The following is a 25,806-nucleotide window of genomic DNA, read 5'->3' as shown; positions in this document are numbered from 1 at the left end:
TTGCAAAGCAGAACTGTATGGCCATAGAATACCAGTCTGTACACTCAATAAAATCATGCTTACTACCAACCTGATGTCGCCAGATGGTTTCTTACACTGAACCATCTGGGAAGTCATCATTGGAAACTTTGGAAAAGGCAAGCACTTTCAAAAAATACTTGACTGGATGAACTATCTGTCTATCACTGTCTATCATGGGCTAACTTCAACCATCCCCTTAGCTGCCAGTAGTTCTTCACAAGACATCAATTGATCCGATCCACTGTGGTTCGGTATAAACAAAAAACTTAAAGCTTGGCAAGATATATTTGTATATTTTATTTAATTCTAATTGGGTGTGCTTTGCCTTCGGCAAGGGCACAACCTTTGTTCTCTCACATATATATTATTATTATTTATTTTCCCCTAAATCTTCGTCAATATTTGGACTAACCTAGGTGTCAAAAGTTTCGTCTTGGTAGTGATTGAGTTGCTTGTATTTTTATTTACGTTCCGTTGCATGGTTTAGGCTCAAGTTAACCCTTGTGCTGCCTTCGGGTCACATGACCCAAAGGTTCATAACGAACCATCGTTGTGTTTACCCAATTTTACCCAATACAAAAACAAATAAAAATAATTTTCTTTTAACCTTCGCAATGTGGGGGTCTGCGACAGCCCAACGGTCAAAAGAAAATGCTTCACTTTGTTTTTGTATGCGGTAAAGTTGTTGCAATACGATGGTGGGTCACAATGACTGATGGGTCAGAATGACCCGAAGATAACACAAGGGTTAATAATCGATTAATCTGTCAATTCTTTTTTCAATTAATTGATGAATCGGATAAAAAAACAAAAAAGCATTAATTTCCAACCCTTTATTCAAAAACAGAACTGACAGTGCAAATTCACAGTGCAAAAAATCTTCAGAATGTGCACAAACAGGCACACAATTTTGAAAAAGTTATTAATATTAGCGTGGATTTAATGCTATTTTCCAAGATGAGCAATTTATTTGAGTTTTGTAAAAAAAAATAATGAAAATGTAAAGGTTGTGGAAGTAGGCCAGACTTTATTAGAATAATCTGGTGTATATTTAAGATTTTTTGACACCATTTTGAAAAAAGTTAAGATTTGCGAGGATTAAGCTATTTTCAAAGATTAGTGATTTTCTACACAAGGGTTAAGTTTTTGTGGTGAAAAGTGAAGCTAACGGTGGCTAATTTGCTAGCCACAGTCACTGACGTTACTAACGTCACTACGTCACGAAAACACGCGTGACTACCTGTAGCAGAAGATTAGTTTCGCATCTGTTAACTTTGGGCATAGCTAGGCTAACTATAGCTTTACTGCAAAGCAGCTGCAGAAACGCCACAAGCAAAGAGGCCAGGGTGATAACTATTTACTCATTTTACTTTGTGATGTGAAACACAATTGTGAAATGTAATGTACAATATTAGCTGATATTGTTAAGGAAGTAGGCCCACATCTACTTTCGGAAACGGTAGTCTACTATTTCACTGAAGCATTACCATGACATTAGCCTCTGTTGCCTGGGCAACACATACTACAGTGGTCTATGATGCATCTGTTTTCAATCGTTAAAATAAACATTCCTCACAAATACATTTTCGTTGTAGGATTTATTATGACATTACATTACAAGTAAACGATTTGTTGGTGAAATTATCATTACCTGTGGTTTCAAACCAGTGTTGCTCACTGCAACGCTGTAGCCTACGCGAGACACACTACAAAAACAACTAAGTTACACAGCTGTTTAGGAAGTCAAACGGCGACAGAACATGTTCGGCACTCCCCTTACTTAAATCAAAAGTCTTTCAATAGGTGAAACTATCTGACTACTAACCTGAACTTCATTGCCACTGTGGCGAACTTGTTGGGTATTCATTTGAGCGCAAAATAGTTTTTTGAGCTCTATGTAAAATAAACCGCAGCCGTTTTCCAATTGGTAAAAACCTTGTCTATGAAGGTGATGTCTTTATCATTTCAGGCTCCAAATTGTCGACAGGGGAAGCAGAAACATGCATGTAGCTTGGCTGAGTTCTCTAAACAAGTTTGAGAGCGATGTCTAGGACCTTGGCTGAAAATGCGCATGGGGTACGTTCAGTAGCGGAGCCACAGGGGTGTCCGGGGTGGCACTGGACACCCCTGACATCTGATTGGCCACCCCGGGTGCTACCCCAAAATTGAATTTGCTACTGGAAATCTGATGCTGATTGACATCTCATTTGACCTCTTGTTGAAAGAAGCATTTATTTTGCTGAGTTGCGGTGCATTATTCAAATCGAAGAGACGTTTGTTGCGAGATACAGAAGAATAAGAAGAAAAGACAGCAGAATAGAGAATATTTCCACAGCTCCACAAGCTCTTTTCGCGATTGAAAAAGGCATAATATTTGAAGTAAGTTTTAAGGTTTGCATTGGGTTTAGGTTTCCTGAATTTTACGAATGTTGATTAGCCTACAGTAGCTGTGTAAGTTAATGTTAGAACTTTGACTCCAATAACAGACAAACTGAGACAGTCAGTAGGCTTGTACTCCGATTTTACAGTTTTCTTGTGCTTGTGCGGCTTAGATTTCGAAGCAGTTTATAATCCGGTTTTAGAAAAAAAAGTGGCATCGTCTCAAAATCTCAGACCGTGCAGCTAATTTAATGCTCAACACTTGAACGGGGGCTTATTACTTGAAAGAGGAATTATTTAGGCTACTGTGTTGTCTCAGTTACACTATCAGGGCTTGGAAATACAGTGACTTGCTAAAGTAGGAAAAATGGCTAGTAGAACATAACATTTCATAATAATTTCAGTTAATCAAACAGCTGCAAGACCCAGTGAAATGTTATAGGCTAGCTAGCTCTAGCAAAATAACACTAGCATCGCTAACAACATTACTAATTCAACTTTGGTAGTGTAACCGATAGGGCTGCAACAACGAATCGATTAAAATCGATTATTAAAAGCGTTGGCAACAAATTTCATTATCGATTCGTTGTGTCGTGCGATTATTACGCCACTCAATATGTAGCGGAGATGTTTGAGTATAAAAAAAAAGTTTCGTTGAGCGCGGAGCGGAGGTAGAGGAAAGGCCATCGGAGAGACGTTGTTGAGTAACGTTGTTCTGAAACACATGGCGGAGGCAGAGAAATCAGTACGACCCAAGTCATCCAAGGTGTGGGAGCATTTCACACTAAATACATTGAAACAGTGTGTTAATTGACCGAGGTGAAGTTAGTTTCATATTCGACATTCGTCTCACATTCGGAAGACGCTACTTTGCAGCATCGCGTTAGGGACCGGGTGAAAACCGGTCAAAATGGTATGGGACTTTTATAATATTTTTAGGAATATAAAACCTCAAACAGACACCAGAGTATCTTAACAATGTCTGGTATACTTCCACAGCCTTTACTTTTTCAATGAAGTTTCAAATAAAATGATAGAAAATCATTAATCTTTGAAAATAGCTTAATCCTCGCAAATCTTAACTTTTTTCAAAATTGTGTCAAAAAATCTTAAATATACACCAGATTATTCTAATAAAGTCTGGCCTACTTCCACAACCTTTCAATTTTCAATTAAATTTTAAACAAAACTCAAAAAAATTGCTCATCTTGGAAAATAGCATTAAATCCACGCTAATATTAATAACTTTTTCAAAATTGTGTGCCTCTTTGTGCACATTCTGAAGATTTTTTGCACTGTGAATTTGCACTCTCCGTTCTGTTTTTGAATAAAGGGTTGGAAATTAATGCTTTTTTTTAAATTATATCCGATTCATCGATTAATAGAAAAAAGAATTGACAGATTAATCGATTATTAAAATAATCGTTAGTTGCAGCCCTAGTAACCGAGATCTTTGTAAGTTCGTTTTAGATCTAATTGTATGATCGTGTGGACAATAAGACACGGACGCTGTCTCTTTTCATAACTTGTATTTTACCACTGCTCTTCTTGACATCGCTATTCGAACAGCCCTCACTGATTTCACAAATGCTTTCAGCATCAAGCCTACGGCAACTCCCGAGGGACAAAACAGCCTTGTCCGTTGTCACATAGAAAGGTCTGCTACAGTAGGCTATCCTCAGGATTTGCAAGTTAGCTAAACTTATACTATATCTAAAATAATTTTGTAGACATAACAATGGATTCTGCCACTAAATGAGTGACTTGGCTTTATTTCTGGACATACTATCCACAACCGAAGTGTGTTACACAATGCTGTAGATCGCCTATACTCGTGCATTGCTCTTGGTACCCAGAATGCCCTGCGGCAAGCTGAAAAGCTACAAAGTTAAGGGCGTTAACAATAAGCATTGTTTGGAGTTCTATAGTTGTGTTCGTTCTGTTTTGAAATGTGTAATGCTATGGTCTTTAGATAATTTGAGTGTTCACCCTGATTTGGAATGTTGTCTAGTTAGATGGCAAGATGGCAATCGTCAGCCTCCGTTGACGATTGCGTCAGCTGTTGTCGATCACTGATGAGTATTTTCTTAATTTCGTACCAGGGTCAATTCTACATAAAAAATCAGAAGGAGGGCAGTGTTTTAAAGATATGGCGATTGCGAAGATAGCCAGCGGGTCAGCATATTTTTGTGATTTGTGTCAAACTTGGAATTTGAGTGACACCGCGGCTTATTTTGACGTTAGCCTCAGTCAGACTCGGCTCGCCCACTGGCAGTGTGTAGTACTGTCTTCAATGCCACAGCTAAACTTTATGTCAAAAGAAACTTTCTCATTTCCGGCGCTTTCAAACAATCAGTGAACTGTGGAGCAACAGCAGCTAGCTTGCCTCTAGCAAGCTTATTTTGAATTAGCCATTTCCCCCTACATTAATGTCAAACTTATTTACGTTTTGGGGGGCACATTTTCAGTAAGCAGACGGTACAGTACTGTTTGAATCGCGATTCCATACTGCCAGTGACAACGTTGTTACAGTAGCTTGTTTCAAAGGGGGTTCGCAGCTGTTTCAAAGGGGGTTCGCAGCTGTTTCAAAGGGTGTTCTTAATGAAATATGCAATATGAGTAGGCTAAATGCTTGAAAATATCACTAGAAGGGAAAAACTTAGAGGACGGACCCACCTGCAACCGACGCAAGCAAGCACACCCTACAATTTCCCCAGAAATTGTACCCTCTCTAGTTGGGTGTGCTTTGCCTTCGGCAAGGGCACAACCTTTGTTCTCTCACATATATATTTATTATTATTTATTTTTGCCCCCCTAAGCCTCAGTCAATATTTGGACTACATAGACAACCTAGGTGTCAAAAGTTTAGTCTTGGTAGAGATTGAGTTGCTTGTATTTTTATTTACGTTCCGTTGCATGGTTTAAGTAGAAATTGGGTTTTTGTGCCAAAAAGTGCCTTCTGTCAAGGAAGGGTACTCAGTGCTAGCCTACGTCACTACGTCAGCACACGTTAGCAACGACGCATGGATACAACGTAATAGAGACGTTCTAGCACGCAAGTTGGAGCTTGGATTATGAGTGAAAAGTGCCAACTCCCAAAATTACCAACCATTGGGCTGTGTTGAGAAAGCAATTTTGAGTGGAACTGCCATCTCTGATTTTTGATTTAGGTCGTGAAAGTCTTTGTAATTTGAGCGAGTGCGGGTCGCCCGTGAGACTGCCTAGGGGGCAGCCATGCAAGCGTCATAGTAGTCTAGTATTTTCGTAATTTTATAGTTCGGTCAATTCTACACCAAAAAACAGAAGGAGGGCAATGATATGACGATATGACTATTGTGAAGACAGCCAGATGGTGAGATTTTAATGTAGGTTGCTGTAAAAACTTTGATTGGTTTGCTACGTGAGAGCCACGTCAGCCTCCGTTGACGATTGCGTCAGCTGTTGTCGATCTCTGATGAGTATTTTCTTAATTTCGTACCAGGGTCAATTCTACATCAAAAATCAGAAGGAGGGCAGTGTTTTAAAGATATGGCGATTTGGAAGACAGCCAGCGGGTCAGCATATTTTTGTGATTTGTGTAAAACTTGGAATTTGAGTGACACCGCCGCTTGTTTTGACGTTAGCCTCAGTCAGACTCGGCTCGCCCACTGGCAGTGTGTAGTACTGTCTTCAATGCCACAGCTAAACTCTATGTCAAAAGAAACATTCTAATTTCTGGCGCTTTCAAACAATCAGTGAACTGTGGCTAGCAACAGCAGCTAGCTTGCCTCTAGCAAACTTATTTTGAATTAGCCATTTCCCCCTAAATTAATGTCAAACTTATTTACGTTTTGGGGGGCATATTTTCAGTTAGCAGACGGTACTGTTTGAATCGCGATTCCATCTGAAATACTGCCAGTGACAACGTTGTTACAGTAGCTTGTTTCAAAGGGGGTTCACTTGTTTCAAAGGGTGTTCTTAATGAAAATGCAATATGAGTAGGCTAAATGCTTGAAAATATCACTAGAAGGGAAACTCTTAAGGGGACGGACCCACCTGCAACCGACGCAAGCAAGCACACCCTACAATTTCCCCAGAAATTGTACCCTCTCTAGTTTGGTCTTGTTTAGGCCAATTCCAAAACTTTTCTTTGCTATTAGTTAACATAATATATATGAACATAAATATTATACTGTAAATTTGTAATGTGGTTGGGCACCAAGTTATTTATATTTTTCAAGTCCATTTCTGCTTGATTTCTGCTACCTGTCAAGTCAAATTGCAGTGTTTTTTTTTGGGTGTGTAATTTCACTTTGTTTTGTAAATAAACTATGCACTGTGTTATTTCTGTAACACAGAAATGCTATTATAAGTCCCTGGTGCTTGAGCTTTTTTTCCCAAAAATATTTTGGATGTTCCAGCACTTATAGACCCAGATTATACTGTTTATATTAATGAAAACAGTGACCCAAGACTCTGGACTATGGACCCCCTGAAGTAGCCTTGGCCACCCCTTGGCCACCCCATGTATAGAACTCTAGTTCCGCCACTGGGTACGTTTGCAGAACAGGCTGCATTGGATTGCTGTCATTCAAACCATTAGTGATGTGTCGTTCGTGAACGATTTGTTCATTTTGAACAAATCCTTACAAAGACTCGGGAGTAACGAGTCCTCTCAAAGAGTGATTCGTTCATTTTCTCGTGACCGCGCATCGGGACTGTTGCATAGGCTCGTCCAAGTAAACAGAAATGATTCGTTCATTTCCCTGACTCGGTCTTCGGATCATTTTTCACGTGACCTGCATAGGCTCTGTAGTGGTATCTAGAGGAAACGCTAGAGGGAACGATTCGTTCATTTCCCGACTCGGTCTTTCTACAAGTCTTTGGATCATTTTTCACGTGACCTGCATAGGCTCTGTAGTGGTAGCTAGAGGAAACGCTAGAGGGAACGAATCGTTCATTTCCCGACTCGGTCTTTCTACGAGTCTTTGGATCATTTTTCACGTGACCTGCATAGGCTCTGTACTGGAGGAAACAAACGATTCGTTCATTTCCCGACTTGGTCTTTCTACGAGTCTTTGGATCCTTTTTTCACGTGACCCGCATTGTATTTTTTAGTAGAGGAAACAGTTTCCTCATTCCCTTTCGCGTGGCCGCTGTTTTAGTAAGACGTGAATGATATTCGCTCAAGTCATCATACTGACTGGTTTCGTTATTTTCACTTTACATTTACACTTACAGTTTAGTGCAGTGTAATTGTTTGCCGTGATAATTAAATGCTAGTGTGATAATAAATGACCAAATCATACAAACTGTCATGATACATTATTTTAATGCAGGAATTTCTTTTAAAATAGTATCTGCTGGTGCACATGTCATGCACTAACCTACATGAGAATATGATACGTGTTTGCAGTATCCGTGGATGCGGAGCTCTAACCTACGTTGCCCATTATCAACCAGACAATCACTGGGGAATCTTTTAAAAAGATTGGTTGAAAAAAAGCACTAACATACTTTTTCATAGCTTCAACATGTAACCATTTTGGATGAAGTCAGAATGAGCTTGGGGGGGGGGGCGCGGCAGAAATCTGGATTTTGCGTTGTTACTGACAATGATCGCTACCAGTGAGATTTTTATGAATGAGCGATTTTCCACTAAATAAATGTCAAGCTTATTTACGTTTTTGGGGGCATATTTTCAGTTAGCAGATGGTACTGTTTGAAACTGTTGTAAATGAGCAGCAAAAAAAAGATGCTTTTAAATCTATGTAATCTTTATAAATAATAAGTAGGCCCTATGCATTTTTATATAAAATATACAGAAATATCAGTTGTAAAAATGTCATTAAAAAATTGACCCCTGTGCAACCGATGCAAGCAAGCACACCCTACAATTTCCCCAGAAATTGTACCCTCTCTAGTTCCACTTAGTACTGCTAATTTATGTACCCTTAGTATAGATAGTCCACATTTTAAAAATGTTGGTTCCTTACATTTACATTTAGTCATTTAGCAGACGCTCTTATCCAGAGCGACTTACAGTAAGTACGGGGACATTCCCCCGAGGCAAGTAGGGTGAAGTGCCTTGCCCAAGGACACAACGTCAGTTGGCATGACCGGGAATCGAACTGGCTAGTAAACCTTCGGATTACTAGCCCGATTCCCTCACCGCTCAGCCAACTGACTTCCTGGTTCCTATATGTTTATTGTATGCACCTTCCTGCCAAAGCAAATTCCTTGTCTGTGCAAACTTTCATGGCGAATAAATCCCATTCTGATTCTGATTAAAGATGAATTCTCATTTATCATAATCTCACAAATCCCGCTGTTTCGCAGTTGATTAAGTTATCTTAATACTACCCCCTGACTGAACCACTTGGTGGGCCCATTTGACGGAATAGTCACAAATAGAACTGTTATGCAATCATGTTGGAAAAACTGGTGCAGGAAGCACCTACCTTTTTTTTGGAGCTTGTCTAAGAAGGACTCCAACTTATCCAGCCTCTTGTCTCCTTCCATCTTTAAATCACTACGATGGGAGATCTCTGCCGCAAGAGAAAATATATTTCAAAAGCTATGCTCAGACATTTTGATTGTGTGAGCTTTGCAGCTCACACAATCAATTTTTTAATTACATAGGTTCAGGATAAGAAGGAATGGTTACCTTCATACAGTTTAACAGGTGTAGCAGAGGACTTCTTGAGGTGGATCGAAGGAGACTCTTCTTTGCATGTCTCGGATACAAGGCCTGATCAGATGCACAGTCATGCAAGTGTCAAACTAGTGTCACACAACCATCACAAATACATACTGTGTAAGATACTGCTGTAGGTCAGAGCAATGCACTTCTGTACACCACATATACAGTACAGTGACAACTGAAAGAACTTCTTAAGACAGTGGAATACCTTATTACATGATTAATCATGTATTCTATTAATGGCATTTAGTAGATTATACATGGCATGCCTATCTACCATATGTATCTACTTACTACAGCTTATGCTGAAGTAAAAGTTTAAATAAATGCATATTTATGACCTCTCTTTGCCATGCGTCCAGCCACAGTGAACTGGGAGGAATCATTCGCAGCACCCTTCCCCCTGCTCTTCCATGCCTCCTCTTTCTCCTGTAGAATCTTCATCCTATCTGCCAGGGTCATCTTGGTCTCCATGTCCGCACTGGATTTCTAAAGAAAGGATGAGGGAGGGGCAAGATTAAGAAGGGCCTTTGGTAAAAGAAGGGCAATTGAAGTGAGAGGACAGAAGATACACAATACACGGCAAAAAGCTTACAAACACACAAAGTAAAATTCTAAAACAACATTTGTTGTAAGAAACGTGTTTCCAGATGTTAAAATGTGTAAAACTAAAACTCTATCAAAGTAAGTCCCTAACAACCACAGGAAAATAACAAACGTGTCTCCTGTCATATATACTTAAGCTACCTTTCTAAAACTGTGGTTTTCCAGTGATTTGTGTCTCCCATCATTTATGCAACTGGGTTTGAATCCCACTGGTGCATGTTCCTGGATATATTTTTCTCTCCCTTACATTTCCTGTCTCTCTCCACTGTATCTGTCCCACAAAAGTTGAAATCTACCCCCCTCCCCCCAATAAAAAAAAAAGTTGTATTAAGCCCCTGCATCTGGACCTTGGATGACATGTTCTCAGAAAGAATGATATTCCACAGCTACATATCCATATAGATTGATTTCATGGCATTGACAAGATTGAAGAAGACTTGAATTTGCTAACATTAGTTTGGAATTTCCATGGACAATTTTACAGCTCTGACACACATTAACAAAATGATAGCAGAAGCTTCACGGATTAAAATAGGAAAATGTGTTTTATTCATTTTTTTGTATTAGAGATAACACAATAATAAAAATACATAATAATTAAGTCCTATAAGGTTGTTTCTATAAAAGAGACAAAATTATTTGATGGATAAGCTTAGGAAACGTTGAACGTATCATGTTGCAGTGTCATGTGGAAAAGTTAACCGTAAGTTAACAGTATGTTTTCCGATGAAGGCTTGAATAAATTCTTCATCTTTTAATCCAACATTTGATTTTATATTTGCTTGTTTTTTTACTAGCCACTGACAAATCTCAGTTCTCAGACAGATCATCTGTTACAGCATTCTGGACAAGTGGGCGAGGATGTGTGTGGCACTACTGGCCTCATGGCTTGTGGTTATTAGCAAAGAAAGAGTGATGGCTCAGAAATAGAAAATGTGAATGAATATGATGGAACTAAAATTTGATTGTAAAAATGCTAATAAATAATACACCAGAATAGCCTGCAATACATTAACTATTGCTTAAGCAATTGCATGGTGTAATAGCAATTGCATCTAGGTGGAAGTGGATACGGAAATGGAGTTTCAGCAGACCCACATCTGGGCCAGCTGTTCATTGTAGGTGTCCACGTTACCATAGTCACAAACCACAGAGGGAGAGAGAACTGGTTAATTCTACTGCTTTATGATCATATTGCCAAGGCATGCCAACTGGTTACTTTGCTACAAAATCTCACACATGTGCAAACAACCACCAACACACACACAACCCAGTCCCAGCAGCCCAGCTCTGGAATCAATCTGTGAGGGGAAATACCTTGGCCGTACTGGACCCCAGAGAAAAGAAATCAAATCCTCACAGGAAACCATTAGTCTTTGCCTTCCTTACACGGCACATTGCAAAACACTGACTGCAGCCATTGACCATCCAATGCCCTTCACTGGGACAGATAACGAAAGACTATCAGCCACCATGGAAAAAATCACATCCACTATTATGGTGGAAATAGGAGTTTTTAGGTAAGTAGGCCAGAGGTTGTTATGGCTAGGAATTCTGGCATGCTGTGAAACATGCATAGAAGTTTGCCGGTTCAGTGCACACCGACACTAACAAACATGCAAACACTCAGTCTAACACTCACCTGACACAAACCGGGAAGGGTTGATAGGCCAGTGTTGTACATAAAGGAAAGGGTCTAGGGGAAGGCAGAAGGAGGAAACTGGGAAGGAAGCGAAGTAAGAGAGAAGAATGGGAGGCAGGAGGAGAGAAGGGCAGGTTCTGCCCAATATTCAGGAAAAGCCACATACACTGTGAGCAAGAAACAGGATACAATACAAGTTTTTGTTGAATACAAAATACGTTTTCAGGTGTATTCCGATTTTTTGATGCATTTAACAATGTTCGATTCTTGAGTCAGACAATCATTTTAATTCCCATGATCATGTTGGGCCACTGATTGTTTTATTTTACGTCTTGTCTCAATTTTTTTATTGTATTGTTTATTTAGGAACATGAGGAAGTTGTAGGCTGGGAGCCACCCTGCCCCAGATATGTTGAAGACTTGCTGGATGAATTTCTTGTGTGACCTCCTGTTTATCCTGATGATCAGATATGCTGATAAGAGAGGATGTGGGTTAGGTTTAGGGTAGAGGTAGCTAGATTTAAAATGTTCATTTTGTAATAATGGAGTCAGACGGCTGAGTGGTTAGGGAATCGGGCTATTAATCAGAAGGTTGCCGGTTTGATTCCTGGCCGTGCAAATGACGTGTCCTTTGGCAAGGCACTTCACCCTACTTGCCTCGGGGAAATGTCCCTGAACTTACTGTAAGTCGCTCTGGATAAGAGCGTCTGCTAAATGACTAAATGTAACATGGTTTCCCTTGTAAATTATTAAATGTATTTGCAGTGTTTTTAAATATCATCTTCATTTAACTTTAGTTTCACCACTCTTTCAATAATTTAGCCCAGAGTAAAATTGCCTAAATTAATTCAGCATATTTAGTTAATATTAGTCAACTCTCGAGGTTACCCTTCTTCTATCAGACCAAGGGACATAGTTTTGGTTGTTTGACCGATATAAAATTCCCATACAGATTATTTTCCATGAAATAAAAAATAACAAAATACAGCATTGCTAATAGCAAACATCTGTGGTAAGAGACGGTGGCATGCGTGGGTCATGCCAACTGTTTATGGGAAAACAGTTCCTGTTTTCCCATAATATGAGCCTGGAAAACCATATGTTGTGAAAAAGAAGGATTGTTCTAACTTTATCAGGGTTTTCAATATTTTACTTTATAATGATGCAATTAATAGCAAACAATTAACATTTGTTGACATTTAACCCTTGTGTCATCTTCGGGTCATTCTGACCCATCAGTCATTGTGACCCACCGTCGTATTTACCAAGTCGAACAATGTATTTTGGTGTTTTAAAACCCATTGACACTTTCCTGCTGTGTGACTATGTTAAGCCTGTGTTCTGCTCCTCTCTTTCACCAACCGTCTCTGGAATAGGGGATCCCTCACTGAATTGCTCCTCCCAAGGTTTCTTCCATTTTTTCTCCTGTAGTGAGTTTTTCTGGGAGTTTTTCCTTGTCTTCCCTGAGGGTTTAGGTTGGTTGAGGGGCAGTTCTATGGGCGTATGTGAAGCCCTCTGTGACATGCTTGCGTGTAAAAAGGGCTATACAAATAAATGTTGATTTGATTTATTGCGACAACTTTACTGCATACAAAAACAAAGTGAGGGATTTTCTTTTAACCGTCGGGCTGTCTCAGACCCCCCACATTGCGAAGGTTTAAAGAAAATGCTATTTATTTGTTTTTGTATTGGGTAAAATTGGGTAAGCACAGCGATGGTTCGTTGTGAAACCTTTTGGTCATGTGACCCGAAGACAGCACAAGGGTTAAGACCCGTCATTAGGTGCGTTCGACATCGACTGCGGCTGCATGAAACGACCGGCGAGAGTTGCCGCTTGCAGTCGAGGAGGAGTTAAAAACACCTCCTTAAAGTCGGACATTCCTGCTTCTCGTGGTTTGCTGCGTTGACGTCGTCATGAACTCAATTGCCTCAACTCAATTAAACGTCGTCTTTCCGTTAGTGAAGAGGCGGACTAAAACCCTTTCTTCAACAAATATTTAATCAATTAAACTGTTTGGTCCGGATTTGAGCATTGGCGTAACTGAAGGTGTCAGAATAAATACAACACACGTCAAAGTTGTCAGAATCAGAATGAATCAGAAAGGGTTTTATTCGCCATGAAAGTTTGCACAGACAAGGAATTTGCTTTGGCAGGAAGGTGCATACATTAAACATATAAGAATCTTAAATTTAAATATGAGGACTAACTATACTAAGGGTACATAACTAGCAATACTAAGTGGAATTTGAATAAAAGTAAAATATACAATAGAATATAAAATTAAATACAAGTTGCCGTAATTTACAATATAAAAATACAAAAAATACAAAAAATACAAATGGTACAAGATACAATTTTGTGATGCAGTGCAAAAAGCAATGTGTTTTAAGGACATTAAGTCATAAAAGTCAGTGTGAACCCTTGGCCTTGTTGAAGAGGCCAACAGCGGAAGGGAAGAAACTGTTTTTTTGGCGTGTGGTATTGGTCCTGATTAGGGATGCGTATTGATAAGATTTTAACGATTCTGACTCCTTATCAATTCCTGCTTATCGATTCGATTCCTTATCGATTCTCTTATCGATTCTCCCTTCTACAGCCAACTAGGTCTCTGCGTCCTGCACCCCCCCACACACACACTCGTTCTAAACGAATTTCTCAAACTGGCTCTAAAATGAGGTAATACCTACCACCTCTAGGCCTCTTCAGGCCTCTGTTTTCAAAACAAAATCTAGTCGGAGATAGAAACTTTCAGTTTCCTTGTGTTCAAGCTTCTATTACTCAACACCAGTAGGACTTAAGGCCGAATTATACTTCTCCCGACTCCGTTACGGACAGACGGAGTCAGACGGATTGGTTGAATTTATAGTACTCCGAAGGCTGTGGGTGCTGAAAACAATTCACCGCCAGAGGAGTAGGTGGCGCAACGGTTTTTTGTAAGTCGTCGTCGAGTGTTTATTTACCTACGTTATCGAGAAGTCGGAGCAAATTTACAAATTAGACGTTTCATCAATAAAATACGCACATTTTCAGCAACTACACTGCCCATTTCTCGTCACATTTGAATTCAGATGCTGATTTACATGTACTGTTTAGCTGAAATATGAATTGTAAAAACGTACAGCAATGGCGGTCAAAGGATTCTGTTCGTCCTGTTTATCACGGCAACCCCGCCCCTGACGCAAGCGGTTCTTAATACGGACCAATCACAGCCAAGGGGTATCCGTAAAATGACGAACGGACAGACGGATAGTCAGGAAAATCAGGAGGTGCACGTAGAGCTCTCCGAGGGGCTCGGAGAGGGCACGGAGAGGGAATTCCTCGTCGGAGAGGGCGTTCCCTGTGTCCGTCTCCGTAAAAACGGAGAAGTATAAATCGGCCTTTACAGGGGTCCTAACAACAGGGGAAATAACTTCAGTGTCACCTTTCAAAAGAGACCATTTACATGCATGTACTCCAAATGGTTCAACAACAGCTTTCAATGTACTTTGGGTATGTTGTTTAAGCGTTTTCAGGCACTGACTATTAAAAGGTTAAACAATTAAAATGCTAAATTTAATAATGGATTAAAAATCTATATGCTCAGTTTAATAATGGGACACGCGAACGTTTGCTGATAACACACGCCGCCCCGATAACGTGAAATGATCAATAAGATCAATACTAATGGGAGACGAATGCCAGAGCTAAAATGTATGCTTCAAACGACGGGACAGAAGATAACTAGATCGACTACACACAATAAAGGCAAATTGCTTCACACAGTAACAAGTGGTTGTGATCACTTTTGAGCAGTTTAGCTCTACCTTAGATAGTTAGAGATGAAGCGCGAACGTTAGCTGCGCTGCTGCATGCATCGAACTGCTGTGTGTTCAAATGCTTCTTCATATTTGTAGTATTTCCTCCCTTCAACGAAATAGACTTTTTACACACGTTACAAGTGGCGTTGTTGTCATTTTGTTGTGTGAAATACAACCAAACTTTAGAACGCTTCTTCCTAGTTGCCATGTTTGCTGCAGTCTGTCTGAATAAACTATAAAAGTTTGCGCATGCGCAACGGCACAGAGAATCGTTAACAGAATCGTTAAGGAATTTTGCTAACGATTCCAAGGAATCGATTCACTGGGAACCGGCTCTAAACAAGAACCGGTTCTCGATACCCATCCCTAGTCTTCTGGGACCGAGGCAAACTGACATACACTGATTAGATCAATGACAGGGAACTAACCCACACAGGCTAGGGTTCAATGTATGAACTATGGGATGTCCTGTGGGGTATAAATGACTGCTGAATTCATGTATTAGGGGGAGTTGGCTCACGGCAGAGCATCCTAGCGAATGTGTCCCTTGTTTGTTGATGTCAATAAACAAGACTTTGCATCTGAGAGCGAATAGTGTCTTACTGAGTGTACTTCGTGACTGCCATCTTGACTGTAAGTAACCAGAGTTTGTTTCATTCATTTGTGTTGAGCTAAAACTTTGTCTCAAGGACAGAGGGTAAGGCAGCTAAATAGGTCAATAAGTAGCGTGCTAGAGACCGAGTTTCAGGGTACTTGCCGCCGAGTGAGACCCTGGCTTTGTTTACATAATTAGGGCCATTGTCAGCTGCGCCTTTAGCATATTTAAGGCGGCTAGCACTGCAGAGGCAGCCTCGTCTGGCAGCCTCGGTGCACGAAGACTCGGTCGAACAAAGACAGGGAGTCTACCTGTGGCAGTCAACCGAGGATGGCCGACGAGGCCGGATCACCTCTTCTGATAAGTATCACCCTATTTGTATTCTATTCTACCTAGAACATATTCAACTAGCATGTGTTTCTTCAGCATTCCCGTTTATTACACCACTTGCAGACGTAGATATGTCACAAAGTATATACGGTCCACTTCTAATCTTAGCTACCTATCCAGATCTTCTCCACCTGCCCTCTCTCTTTCTATAGGGCTCTGGAGCTTCCAGTCTGCTGTGAACAAAGCAGACTTCATCCCGGCATTTGCATCCCACGCTTCTCTTCACGCCCTTGCCCTGACAGAGACATGGATCCGCCCAGAGAACACTGCAACTCCAGCTGCTCTCTCAACCCCTCGTTCTCTCACTCACCCCGCTCAACCGGGCGAGATGGTGGGACAGGTTTGCTTCTTTCCCCACATATTAAATACACATCCACCCCACTCTCTGTTACTGCCAAATCATTTGAACACCATTATGTGATGCTAACTGATCCTATCAAAGCATTTTTAGTTGTTCTCTACCGCCCACCAGGGCCGCTAGCCGACTTTGTGGAGGAGCTGGACATGCTCCTCGGCGTCCTCCCGGATGATGGAACACCGCTGATACTCCTTGGGGACTTCAACATCCACCTTGAAGGAACGCAGGCCGTCGACTTCAAGTCTCTTCTGACTTCCTTTGACCTGAAGCTCCTGAACACACCAGCGACCCACAAGGCAGGAAAACAGCTCGACCTCATCCTGACACGTAACTGTATCACTGACTTAACCTCTGTGTTACGTTCCCCAGTCCTATGTTGTTGGCGTTGTCTGTGTTTCCCTTTTAGGATCCCCCTCAGAGTGGAGCTCTGGCTCCTCCCCCCCCTCATTGATTGCAGCTGGATTCAATCTCCACCCCTGCATAAGAGCTCCGTGTCTCTGCCAAGTGACAGAGGGGAGAGCTGACTGTGGTCTGATATTGTGTTCTTCTGTGTTAGAGTCTGTTATTGTGTTTCTCTCGGTGTGAACTGTGTTACTGTGCTACGCGTTTTGCTTTTGTGCCAACCATATTTTCAGTTATCAGTCTGTGTGACAGACATAACCTGTATTCTTTTCTGTTCCCAGGGGGAAGGGGAAGGCACCTTGGGAGTGCTTAGGCTTGTCTATGCACACTAGGTAAGATCTGGGCGGACCACCCCCTGTATTTTTGTTTAGTGCGCCGACTGGCGCGTGAGTTAGGGGTGTGATTTCTTTTACTTTCTTTGCTTTGGTTCCGTCCAGCCCTTTCCCCCATATTACCGTGTTTTGGCAAATAAATAGCCCCGTGAACGGTACCACAGTCTTTGTGTCCTTTCCTCACACCTACGACCCCACACCCGTTCTCTGACTCCACTAGGGGGGGCTTACTAGCAGCGGGCTGTTGCGTTCCCTCCTCCAAGAGGCGTACGTAACACTCTGTAACCCCACTACACATTTCTGATCACTCCATCCAATTCTGTCTCTCTCCCTCCAACTCCTCCTACCTCCCCTCCCCTCGTAACTTTCCGCCGCAACCTCCACTCCCTATCCCCCTCCCATTTCTCCTCCATTGTAACATCCTCCCTCCCATTGACAAGTTTATGTGCCACCCCACTAGGGATGGGTATCGAGAAACGGTTCTTGTTCAGAACCGGTTCCCAGTGAATCGATTCCTTGGAATCGTTAGCAAAATTCCTTAGCGATTCTGTTAACGATTCTCTGTGCCGTTAAACAATTAACCTCTTAAGCCTCCTGTTAAATGTGCTTAAAAACGCCTAAACAGCATACCCAAAGTAAATTGGAAGCTGTTCTTGAACCATTTGGAGTACATGCATGTAAATGATCTCTTTTGAAAGCTGACACTCTGAAGTTATGTCCCCTGTTGTCAGGACCCCTGTCAGTCCTTCTAGTGTTGAGTAATAGAAGCTTGAACACAAGGAAAGTGAAAATTTCTATTTCCGCCTAGATTTTGTTTTGAAAACAGAGGCCTGAATAGGCCTAGAGGTGGTAGGTATTATCTGGAAGACTAAATTGGACCACAGGTTGAAGCCTTACCCAATTCAAATCAAAAGTCAAACATAATACCACAATATATTCATATTTGACACATGTTTTTATAAGAGTACATCCAGGAATTTTCTAAAAGGGTCTTTTGGAGACTCCAAAATGACCCTTTGTAACCAAGGTCAAGGTCAAATAAAAAGGTATTATTTTTCATAATTGTTATCTCTGGCCCATCTCTGGTACTTAGAAATATCATATATAATAGCTAAATCCCTAATTAGTAATACTGAAACAAAAAAACTGAAGCATGAACACATTGGAGTGCTTTATCTGATTCCAAGGATTGGCGCACAAAGAACACTGATTCTGTCAACCATATTGCGCAATCGACTGTTATTTTGAAGGCTCCACAGACGCATACAAATGAGGTATTGGCATTTTCAGCTAGCTGTCAGCTACAAGGCTAACGAGCTAATTTCAGAGCCAGTCGAAGCCAGTTCGAGAAATTTGTTTAGAACGAGTGTGGGGGGGGGGGGGCGGGGGGGGGGCAGGACGCACAGACCTAGTTGGCTTTAGAGGGCTGTCAACGGGGCATGGAAGCTCCTATTGGGTCGAACAAGGTGTCAATCAAAAGGGGAGGGTTCAACGGACATTTTGAGACCTTCATTTTGTAAATACTCCGTTGATAAATCGGAGAAAATAACACTTTTATGTGAACAAGTTGTTTCTTCCGTCGGCTAACTTGCATAATGAAACAAAGGATAATGGCTATTCATGAACGTAAAACATTGTATTTGGACGAATTACTTTACATGGTTAGATACTTTGAACCCTTGGGACTTACGCAGATCAAGTTTTGATGGCATGATTTGCACACCTGGACCTATTTGAACAACTTAGGGTGAGTACAACTTTTTTCTTTGGCATTGTTGAAGGAATGTTCACCGGAAAAAGACGTTGACTTTGCTTGCTATTGCGACTTGATCTTGAATTGGTTTATTTCAATGGAAGCACAAGAATCGTAGCTTTCCAACGATGTATAACATGTGTAGCGTCTAAAAAATATATTTTTTAGAATTTAGTGCGTCGTAACTGAGGAAGGGGGAGGCAGCATTTTTGTCTCGCGGGCGAAACAGGAGCGTAAACAGGTTAAAATGCTAAGTTTAATAATGGATTAAAAATCGATATGCTCAGTTTAATAATGGGACACGCGAACGTCTGTCTGAATAAACTATAAAAGTTTGCGCATAGACAGACTGCAGCAAACATGGCAACTAGGAAGAAGCGTTGAAGTTTGGTTGTATTTCACACGACAAAATGACAACAACGCCACTTGTAACGCGTGTAAAAAGTCTATTTCGTCGAAGGGAGGAAATACTACAAATATGAAGAAGCATTTGAACACACAGCATGGAAAGAAGTTACTGGAACGTCATGTGTTCGATGCATGCAGCAGCGCAGCTAACGTTCGCGCTTCATCTCTAACTATCTAAGGTAGAGCTAAACTGCTCAAAAGTGATCACAACCACTTGTTACTGTGTGAAGCAATTTGCCTTTATTGTGTGTAGTCGATCTAGTTATCTTCTGTCCCGTCGTTTGAAGCATACATTTTAGCTCCGGCATTCGTCTCCCATTAGTATTGATCTTATTGATCATTTCACGTTATCGGGGTGGCGTGTGTTATCAGCAAACGTTCGCGTGTCGCATTATTAAACTGAGCATATAGATTTTTAATCCATTATTAAACTTAGCATTTTAATTGTTTAACCTTTTAATAGTCCTGTTAAATGTGCCTGAAAACGCCTTAACAACATACCCAAAGTACATTGAAAGCTGTTGTTGAACCATTTGGAGTACATGCATGTAAATGGTCTCTTTTGAAAGGTGACACTGAAGTTATTTCCCCTGTTGTTAGGACCCCTGTAAGTCCTACTGGTGATGAGTAATAGAAGCTTGAACACAAGGAAACTGAAAGTTTCTATCTCCGACTCGATTTTGTTTTGAAAACAGAGGCCTGAAGAGGCCTAGAGGTGGTAGGTATTAGCTCATTTCAGAGCCAGTCAAAGCCAGTTTGAGAAATTCGTTTAGAACGAGTGTGTGTGTGGGGGTGCAGGACGCACAGACCTATGGCTGAAGAGGGGAACATCGATAAGAGAATCGATAAGGAATCGAATCGATAAGCAGGAATTTATAAGGAGTCGGAATCGTTAAAATCTTATCAATACGCATCCCTACACCCCACTGACACTACCTCCAACACCCTGTTATCCACACTAACTGCATCACTCGACATTCTCTGTCCCCTGTCAACCAGGCCTGCGCGATCTTCTCCCTCCTGCCCGTGGCTCACGGATGTGATTCGTGAAGAACGGTCCATCCGTCAGGCAGCTGAGAGGAGATGGCGCAAGTCCAATGATGGTCTGGACCTCGATAAGTATCACTCCCTCCTCAAATCCTTCTCTGCCCGCATAACTGATGCTAAAACCCACTACATCCTGAACAAAATTAACTCTGCCTCAAAACCTCACAAACATTTCTCTACCTTCTCCACCCTTCTTAACCCACCTCCCCCACCCTCCCCCTCCACCCTGACAGCAGACGACTTCTCCTCTTTCTTTGAGAAAAAAGTTGCTGACATTAGCAGTCGGTTCCCTGAACCCACCTTTCCTACCCTCTCACCCTCCATGACTGACCCAACTAAACGTCTAAACGCTTTCCCTCCCCTGTCCGAGGCAGAGATCTATGACCTCATTCTCTCTCATCGCCCCACCTCCTGTCCCCTTGATCCTATCCCCTCCCCTCTCTTTCAAACCATCTCTCCCTCCATCATAACTTTTCTTCTCCATGTCCTTAACTCTTCTCTTACTTCTGGCACTTTCCCCTCTGCCTTCAAACAGGCCAGAGTTAGCCCTCTACTCAAAAAACCCTCCCTTAACCCAGCTGTCCTCCAGAACTACCAGTATCACTACTACCCTTCTTTTCTAAAACAATTGAACGCGCTGTATCTAACCAACTGTCAAACTTCCTCTCTCAGAACAACCTGCTTGACCCCAACCAATCGGGCTTCAAGACTGGCCACTCCACAGAAACTGCCCTCCTGTCAGTCACCACTGCCCTCTAGTCTGCCAGAGCGGCTTCGAGGTCATCCGTCATCATTCTGCTGGACCTTTCTGCAGCGTTTGATACGGTTAACCATCAAATCCTGCTGGCCAGACTTTCTGAGATGGGCATCACTGGCACTGCACTTCAGTGGATCTCATCCTACCTGTCGGGAAGATCCTACCGCGTCTCCTGGGGAGGCAAAGTGTCAGGCCCCCGCCAGCTCTCCACTGGTGTCCCACAGGGATCCGTCCTTGGACCGCTCCTCTTCTCCCTCTACACCACCTCGCTTGGACCAATCATCACCTCCCATGGCTTCTCCTACCACTGCTATGCTGACGACACGCAGCTGTACCTGTCGTTGCCCCCGACTGATCCGGGGATATCAGCTAGGATCGAGGCCTGCCTCACAGACATCTCCGCCTGGATGACCGAGCACCACCTCCAGCTGAACCTCGCCAAAACAGAACTCCTCATCATCCCGGCCAAATCGGCAACGGTGACCCCTTCATCCTCTGCCAGGAACCTCGGGGTGACCATGGATGACGAGCTCTCCCTCACAGCCCACGTTGCTGCAGTCTTCCGGTCGTGTAGATTCACCCTCTACAACATCCGGAAGATCAGGAGATACCTATCTGAGCATTCCACCCAGCTGCTAGTCCAAGCACTTGTCCTCTCAAAGTTGGACTACTGCAACTCGCTGCTCGCCGTACTCCCAGCATGCGCAACCCGCCCTCTCCAGAGGATTCAGAACGCGGCGGCCCGTCTGGTCTTCAATCTACCCAGACGCTCCCATGTTACCCCGCTCCTCATCTCCCTCCACTGGCTTCCCATCACGTCCCGTATCAGATTCAAGACTCTGGTACTGACCTTCCGAGTGGTGAATGGGACTGCACCCGACTACATCAAGTCTCTCCTCCAGCCTTACACCCCCCCCGCCACCTACGGTCTTCTTCTGACAACCGTCTGGTGGTCCCACCGCTCCAGAGCGCCCGGTCCCAACACAAGCTCTTCTTCTGTCTGGCCCCCCAATGGTGGAATCAACTCCCCACCTCCATCAGGGACACTGACTGTCTCCCCACGTTCAAGAAAAGGCTCAAGACGCACTTGTTCCGGGAGTACAACGGCACTTAAGAATGCTTGGCTGGACCTGATGTTAATTACAAACAATAGCAGCAATATGTTAAGGAAGCCCGAGAGAGGGCTGACTACTATAACAGCAGCAAACGCTGCACATCAGACACCTGTTAGTGCAGCAGATCTTCTATAGGTAGGATGATTCCGGAACCATTGATAAAGGCAAGCCCTCCGACGAAGTAAGCCGCTTTCCCCTCTTTCCGAGCTTTTTCTACAGCTGGCCAAAGTTTATTTCTCTTTTCTCTGTCCTCAGCAAAGCGTAAGTTGTTGTCACGAAGGAAGGTTGACTTCTTGGCTGCTTTCCAGGTGGCGTGCCTGTAGAATCGTGAGGTGAAGTGGAGGATGATACCCCTGGGCTTGGAAGCGTTTGGTTTCGTAGCGCGAAGTCGATGCACAGTGTCAATTACATCTGCTAATTTAGCCTTCTCCTCCGGTAAAACTGCTTGGCAAATTCTGATAGTCTCCCATCGCACACTCTCATTCTCAGATTTGGGAACTCCATACAGACGCAGATTCCACCTTCTGTAATAACTTTCAAGGTCCGTGATTTTTCTTTGGCATACCGCCATTTTCTCCTCCTCCTTAACCACACTCTTTTCCACGAGTGTAACCTTGCTTTTCACATCCTTAATTTCTGAACAGGAAAAGTCAATGGTTTTTTGTAATCCCTCGATTTTCAGGCTCACCATTTTTTCTATGGCGTCGCTCCTCGTGTTGATTAGCTTGGAGAGAGTTGCAATAATGTCAGAATCAACACCACGCTGTGCAACCATGGTTTTCTTGGATGGCGGAAACTTAACGGGTAACAGGCAGGGAGGGGAAATCCTCATCAGCCACTGATTTCAAAGATAAAATGCCACTTGGACACGAGTAGTTGTGGCAATTATCAATCATTGGCCTCCTGTTCAGCAGTGTTACGCGACTCCTGGACTTGGGCAATGCTATCATTGCAAGCCGAGGCGTTTGATCTGCTGCTTCTCTTTCTGTGGGTCATTTTTAAATATGGCTTCAATCATTAACTACCTGATGCTGTAAGCTGGCAAAATACTAACTTCCGTCTATTAAAGTAAACTTTTCACGGTGTTAGAAAAAGTTGATGTGCAGAGCTTAGAAGGAAGCTCTAGCTCCGTCATTGTTCTAGCTCGGCAAAGCAAGCTAAACTAGAGGGTACAATTTCTGGGGAAATTGTATGCTTGCGTTTTACAACTGATATTTCTGTATATTTTATATAAAAAATGCATAGCCTACTTATTATTTATAAAGATTAAATATATTTAAAAGCATTATTTTTTCTGCTCATTTACAACTCAAAATACTAAGAGTGAAGAGTAGAATGAAATAGTTGTCTTCTCATTTCCCCTGCAAAAGGGAATGGTGATCAGCAGCCTCATAGTTGAATCACAACGAATACATTTGGCAGACCGGTGTAAAAATTGACCTAATCTCTATGACTTAAGCGTCATTTTAAGTTTTTCCCTTCTCGTGATATTTTCAGGCATTTAGCCTACTCATTTTGCATTCATTCATTAATAAAGAACCCCCTTTGAAGCTTATTCTAACAACGACGTTACCGGCAGTAGCTATCTCAGATGGAATCACGATTCAAATAGTACCATCTGCTAACTGAAAATATGCCCCCAAAAACGTAAATAAGCTTGACATTTATTTAGGGGAAAATCCCTCATTCATAAAAATCTCAGTGGTAGCGATCATTGTCAGTAACAACGCAAAATGCTATATAGCCCTGTGTGGAGAAGCTGCCCCGGTAAATTGTACTACTACAGTACAGTACTACTGTAGACTGTGTTCGTCTTGGTAGCGATTGCGTTGGTTGAATTCGATTTAACGTTCCGTTGTACGGTTTAGGCTGAAATTCATTATTTTCATGAACAGATGGACAAAGTTTAGGCTGTGGCAATGGAGTTCAGGTTAGTAGTCACTAGTCAGATAGTTTCACCTATTGAAAGACTTTTGATTTAAGGAAGGGTAGTGCCGAACATGTTCTGTCGCCATTTGACTTCCTACTGTAAACAGCTGTGGAGATGTTTTTGTTAGCTACGTGTCTCGCGTAGGCTACAGCTTTGCAGTGAGCTACACTGGTTTGAAACCACAGGTAATAGGTGCGTTCGACATGAACTGACGTCATGCAGCCAGCAGCCGGCTGTAGGCGGCTGACTTGAAACAGTGAATTCTGGTTAGACTTTTTGTCCGACTTGAGACGGCGCCGAGGCTAGGTCACTGTGACGTAGCCATCAAAGTACCGTGAGATCGATTCGAGAACTGCCGGCTGTGTAGCCGAGCGCATTTTCTCAAGAGCAACTGCCTTGGTTCTAATGACGACACAGCTATTCCATGATTGGACAGACTCACACACGACAACTTTGACGCGTGTTTTGTAATTATTCTGACACCTTCAGTTTCGCCAACGCTCAAATCCGGACCAAACTGTTTAATTGAATTAAAAATGTGTTAAAGAAAGGGTTTTAGTCCGCCTCTTCACTAACGGAAAGACGATGACTTGATCGGCCATGACTGACGTCAACGCAGCAAACCACGAAATGCTGGAATTTCGGACTTCACAGAGCCGTTTTCAACTCCTCCCCGACTGCAAGCGGCTACTCTTGCCGGTTGTTTCATGCAGCCGCAGTCCATGTCGAACGCACCTAATGATAATTTCACCCACAAATCGTTTACTTGTAATCTAATGTCATAATAAATCCTACATCGAAAATGTAATTGTGAGTAATGTTTATTTTAACGATTGAAAACAGATGCATCATAGACCGCTGTAGTATGTGTTGCCCGAGCAACAGAGGCTAATGTCATGATGCTAATGCTTCAGTGAAATAGTAGACGACTGTTTCCGAAAGTAGATGTACTTCCTTAATAATATCAGCTTATATTGTACATTACACATCACAATTGTGTGTCATGTCACAAGGTAAAATGAGAAAATAGTTATCACCCAGGCCTCTTTGCTTGTGGCGTTTCTGCAGCTGCCTTGCAGTAAAGCAGTTAGCCTAGCTATCTCCCAGAAGTTAACGAGCTGCTAAACTAATGTTCTGCTACTAGTAGAGGTAGTCACGCGAGTTTTCGTGACGTTAGTAGCGTCAGTGACTGTGGCTAGCAAGTTAGCCACCGTTAGTCCACATATTTAAATTTTAGGTCCCTATATGTTTATTGTATGCACCTTCCTGCCAAAGCTAATTCCTTGTCTGTGCAAACTTTCATGGCGAATAAATCCCCATTCTGATTCTGGTTAGCTTCACTTTTTGCCACAAAAACTTAAACTCTTCTACTTAAACCGTGCAACGGAACGTAAATAAAAATACAAGCAACTCAATCGCTACTAAGACAAAGCTTTTGACACCTAGGTTGTCTATGTAGTCCAAATATTGACTGAGGCTTAGGGGGGCAAAAAGAAATAAGTTTAATATATATGTGAGAGAACAAAGGTTGTGCCCTCGCCGAAGGCAAAGCACACCCAATTAAATAAGCCTATAAATATGTTACTATTAT

General features: G+C 42.2%; 1 protein-coding gene across 1 annotated transcript in view; it reads right to left on the bottom strand.

Annotated features, from left to right (window-relative positions):
- The window catches only part of svild (supervillin d), a 147,925-nt gene that overhangs the window by 48,628 nt on the left and 73,491 nt on the right, over positions 1–25,806 (bottom strand). The window contains exons 9-11 of the mRNA XM_062475125.1: positions 9,424–9,571; positions 9,047–9,130; positions 8,841–8,927 (exon numbers count right to left, since the gene is read on the bottom strand). Coding sequence (XP_062331109.1) covers positions 8,841–8,927; positions 9,047–9,130; positions 9,424–9,571 — 319 coding nt within the window. The remainder of the gene's footprint in view (positions 1–8,840; positions 8,928–9,046; positions 9,131–9,423; positions 9,572–25,806) is intronic.

The sequence above is a fragment of the Osmerus eperlanus genome, chromosome 12 (genome assembly GCF_963692335.1).
Source record: "Osmerus eperlanus chromosome 12, fOsmEpe2.1, whole genome shotgun sequence".
Taxonomy (NCBI): domain Eukaryota; kingdom Metazoa; phylum Chordata; class Actinopteri; order Osmeriformes; family Osmeridae; genus Osmerus; species Osmerus eperlanus.
Note: the sequence above shows the minus strand (reverse complement) of the source record. Positions and strands in the feature narration are given on the sequence as shown.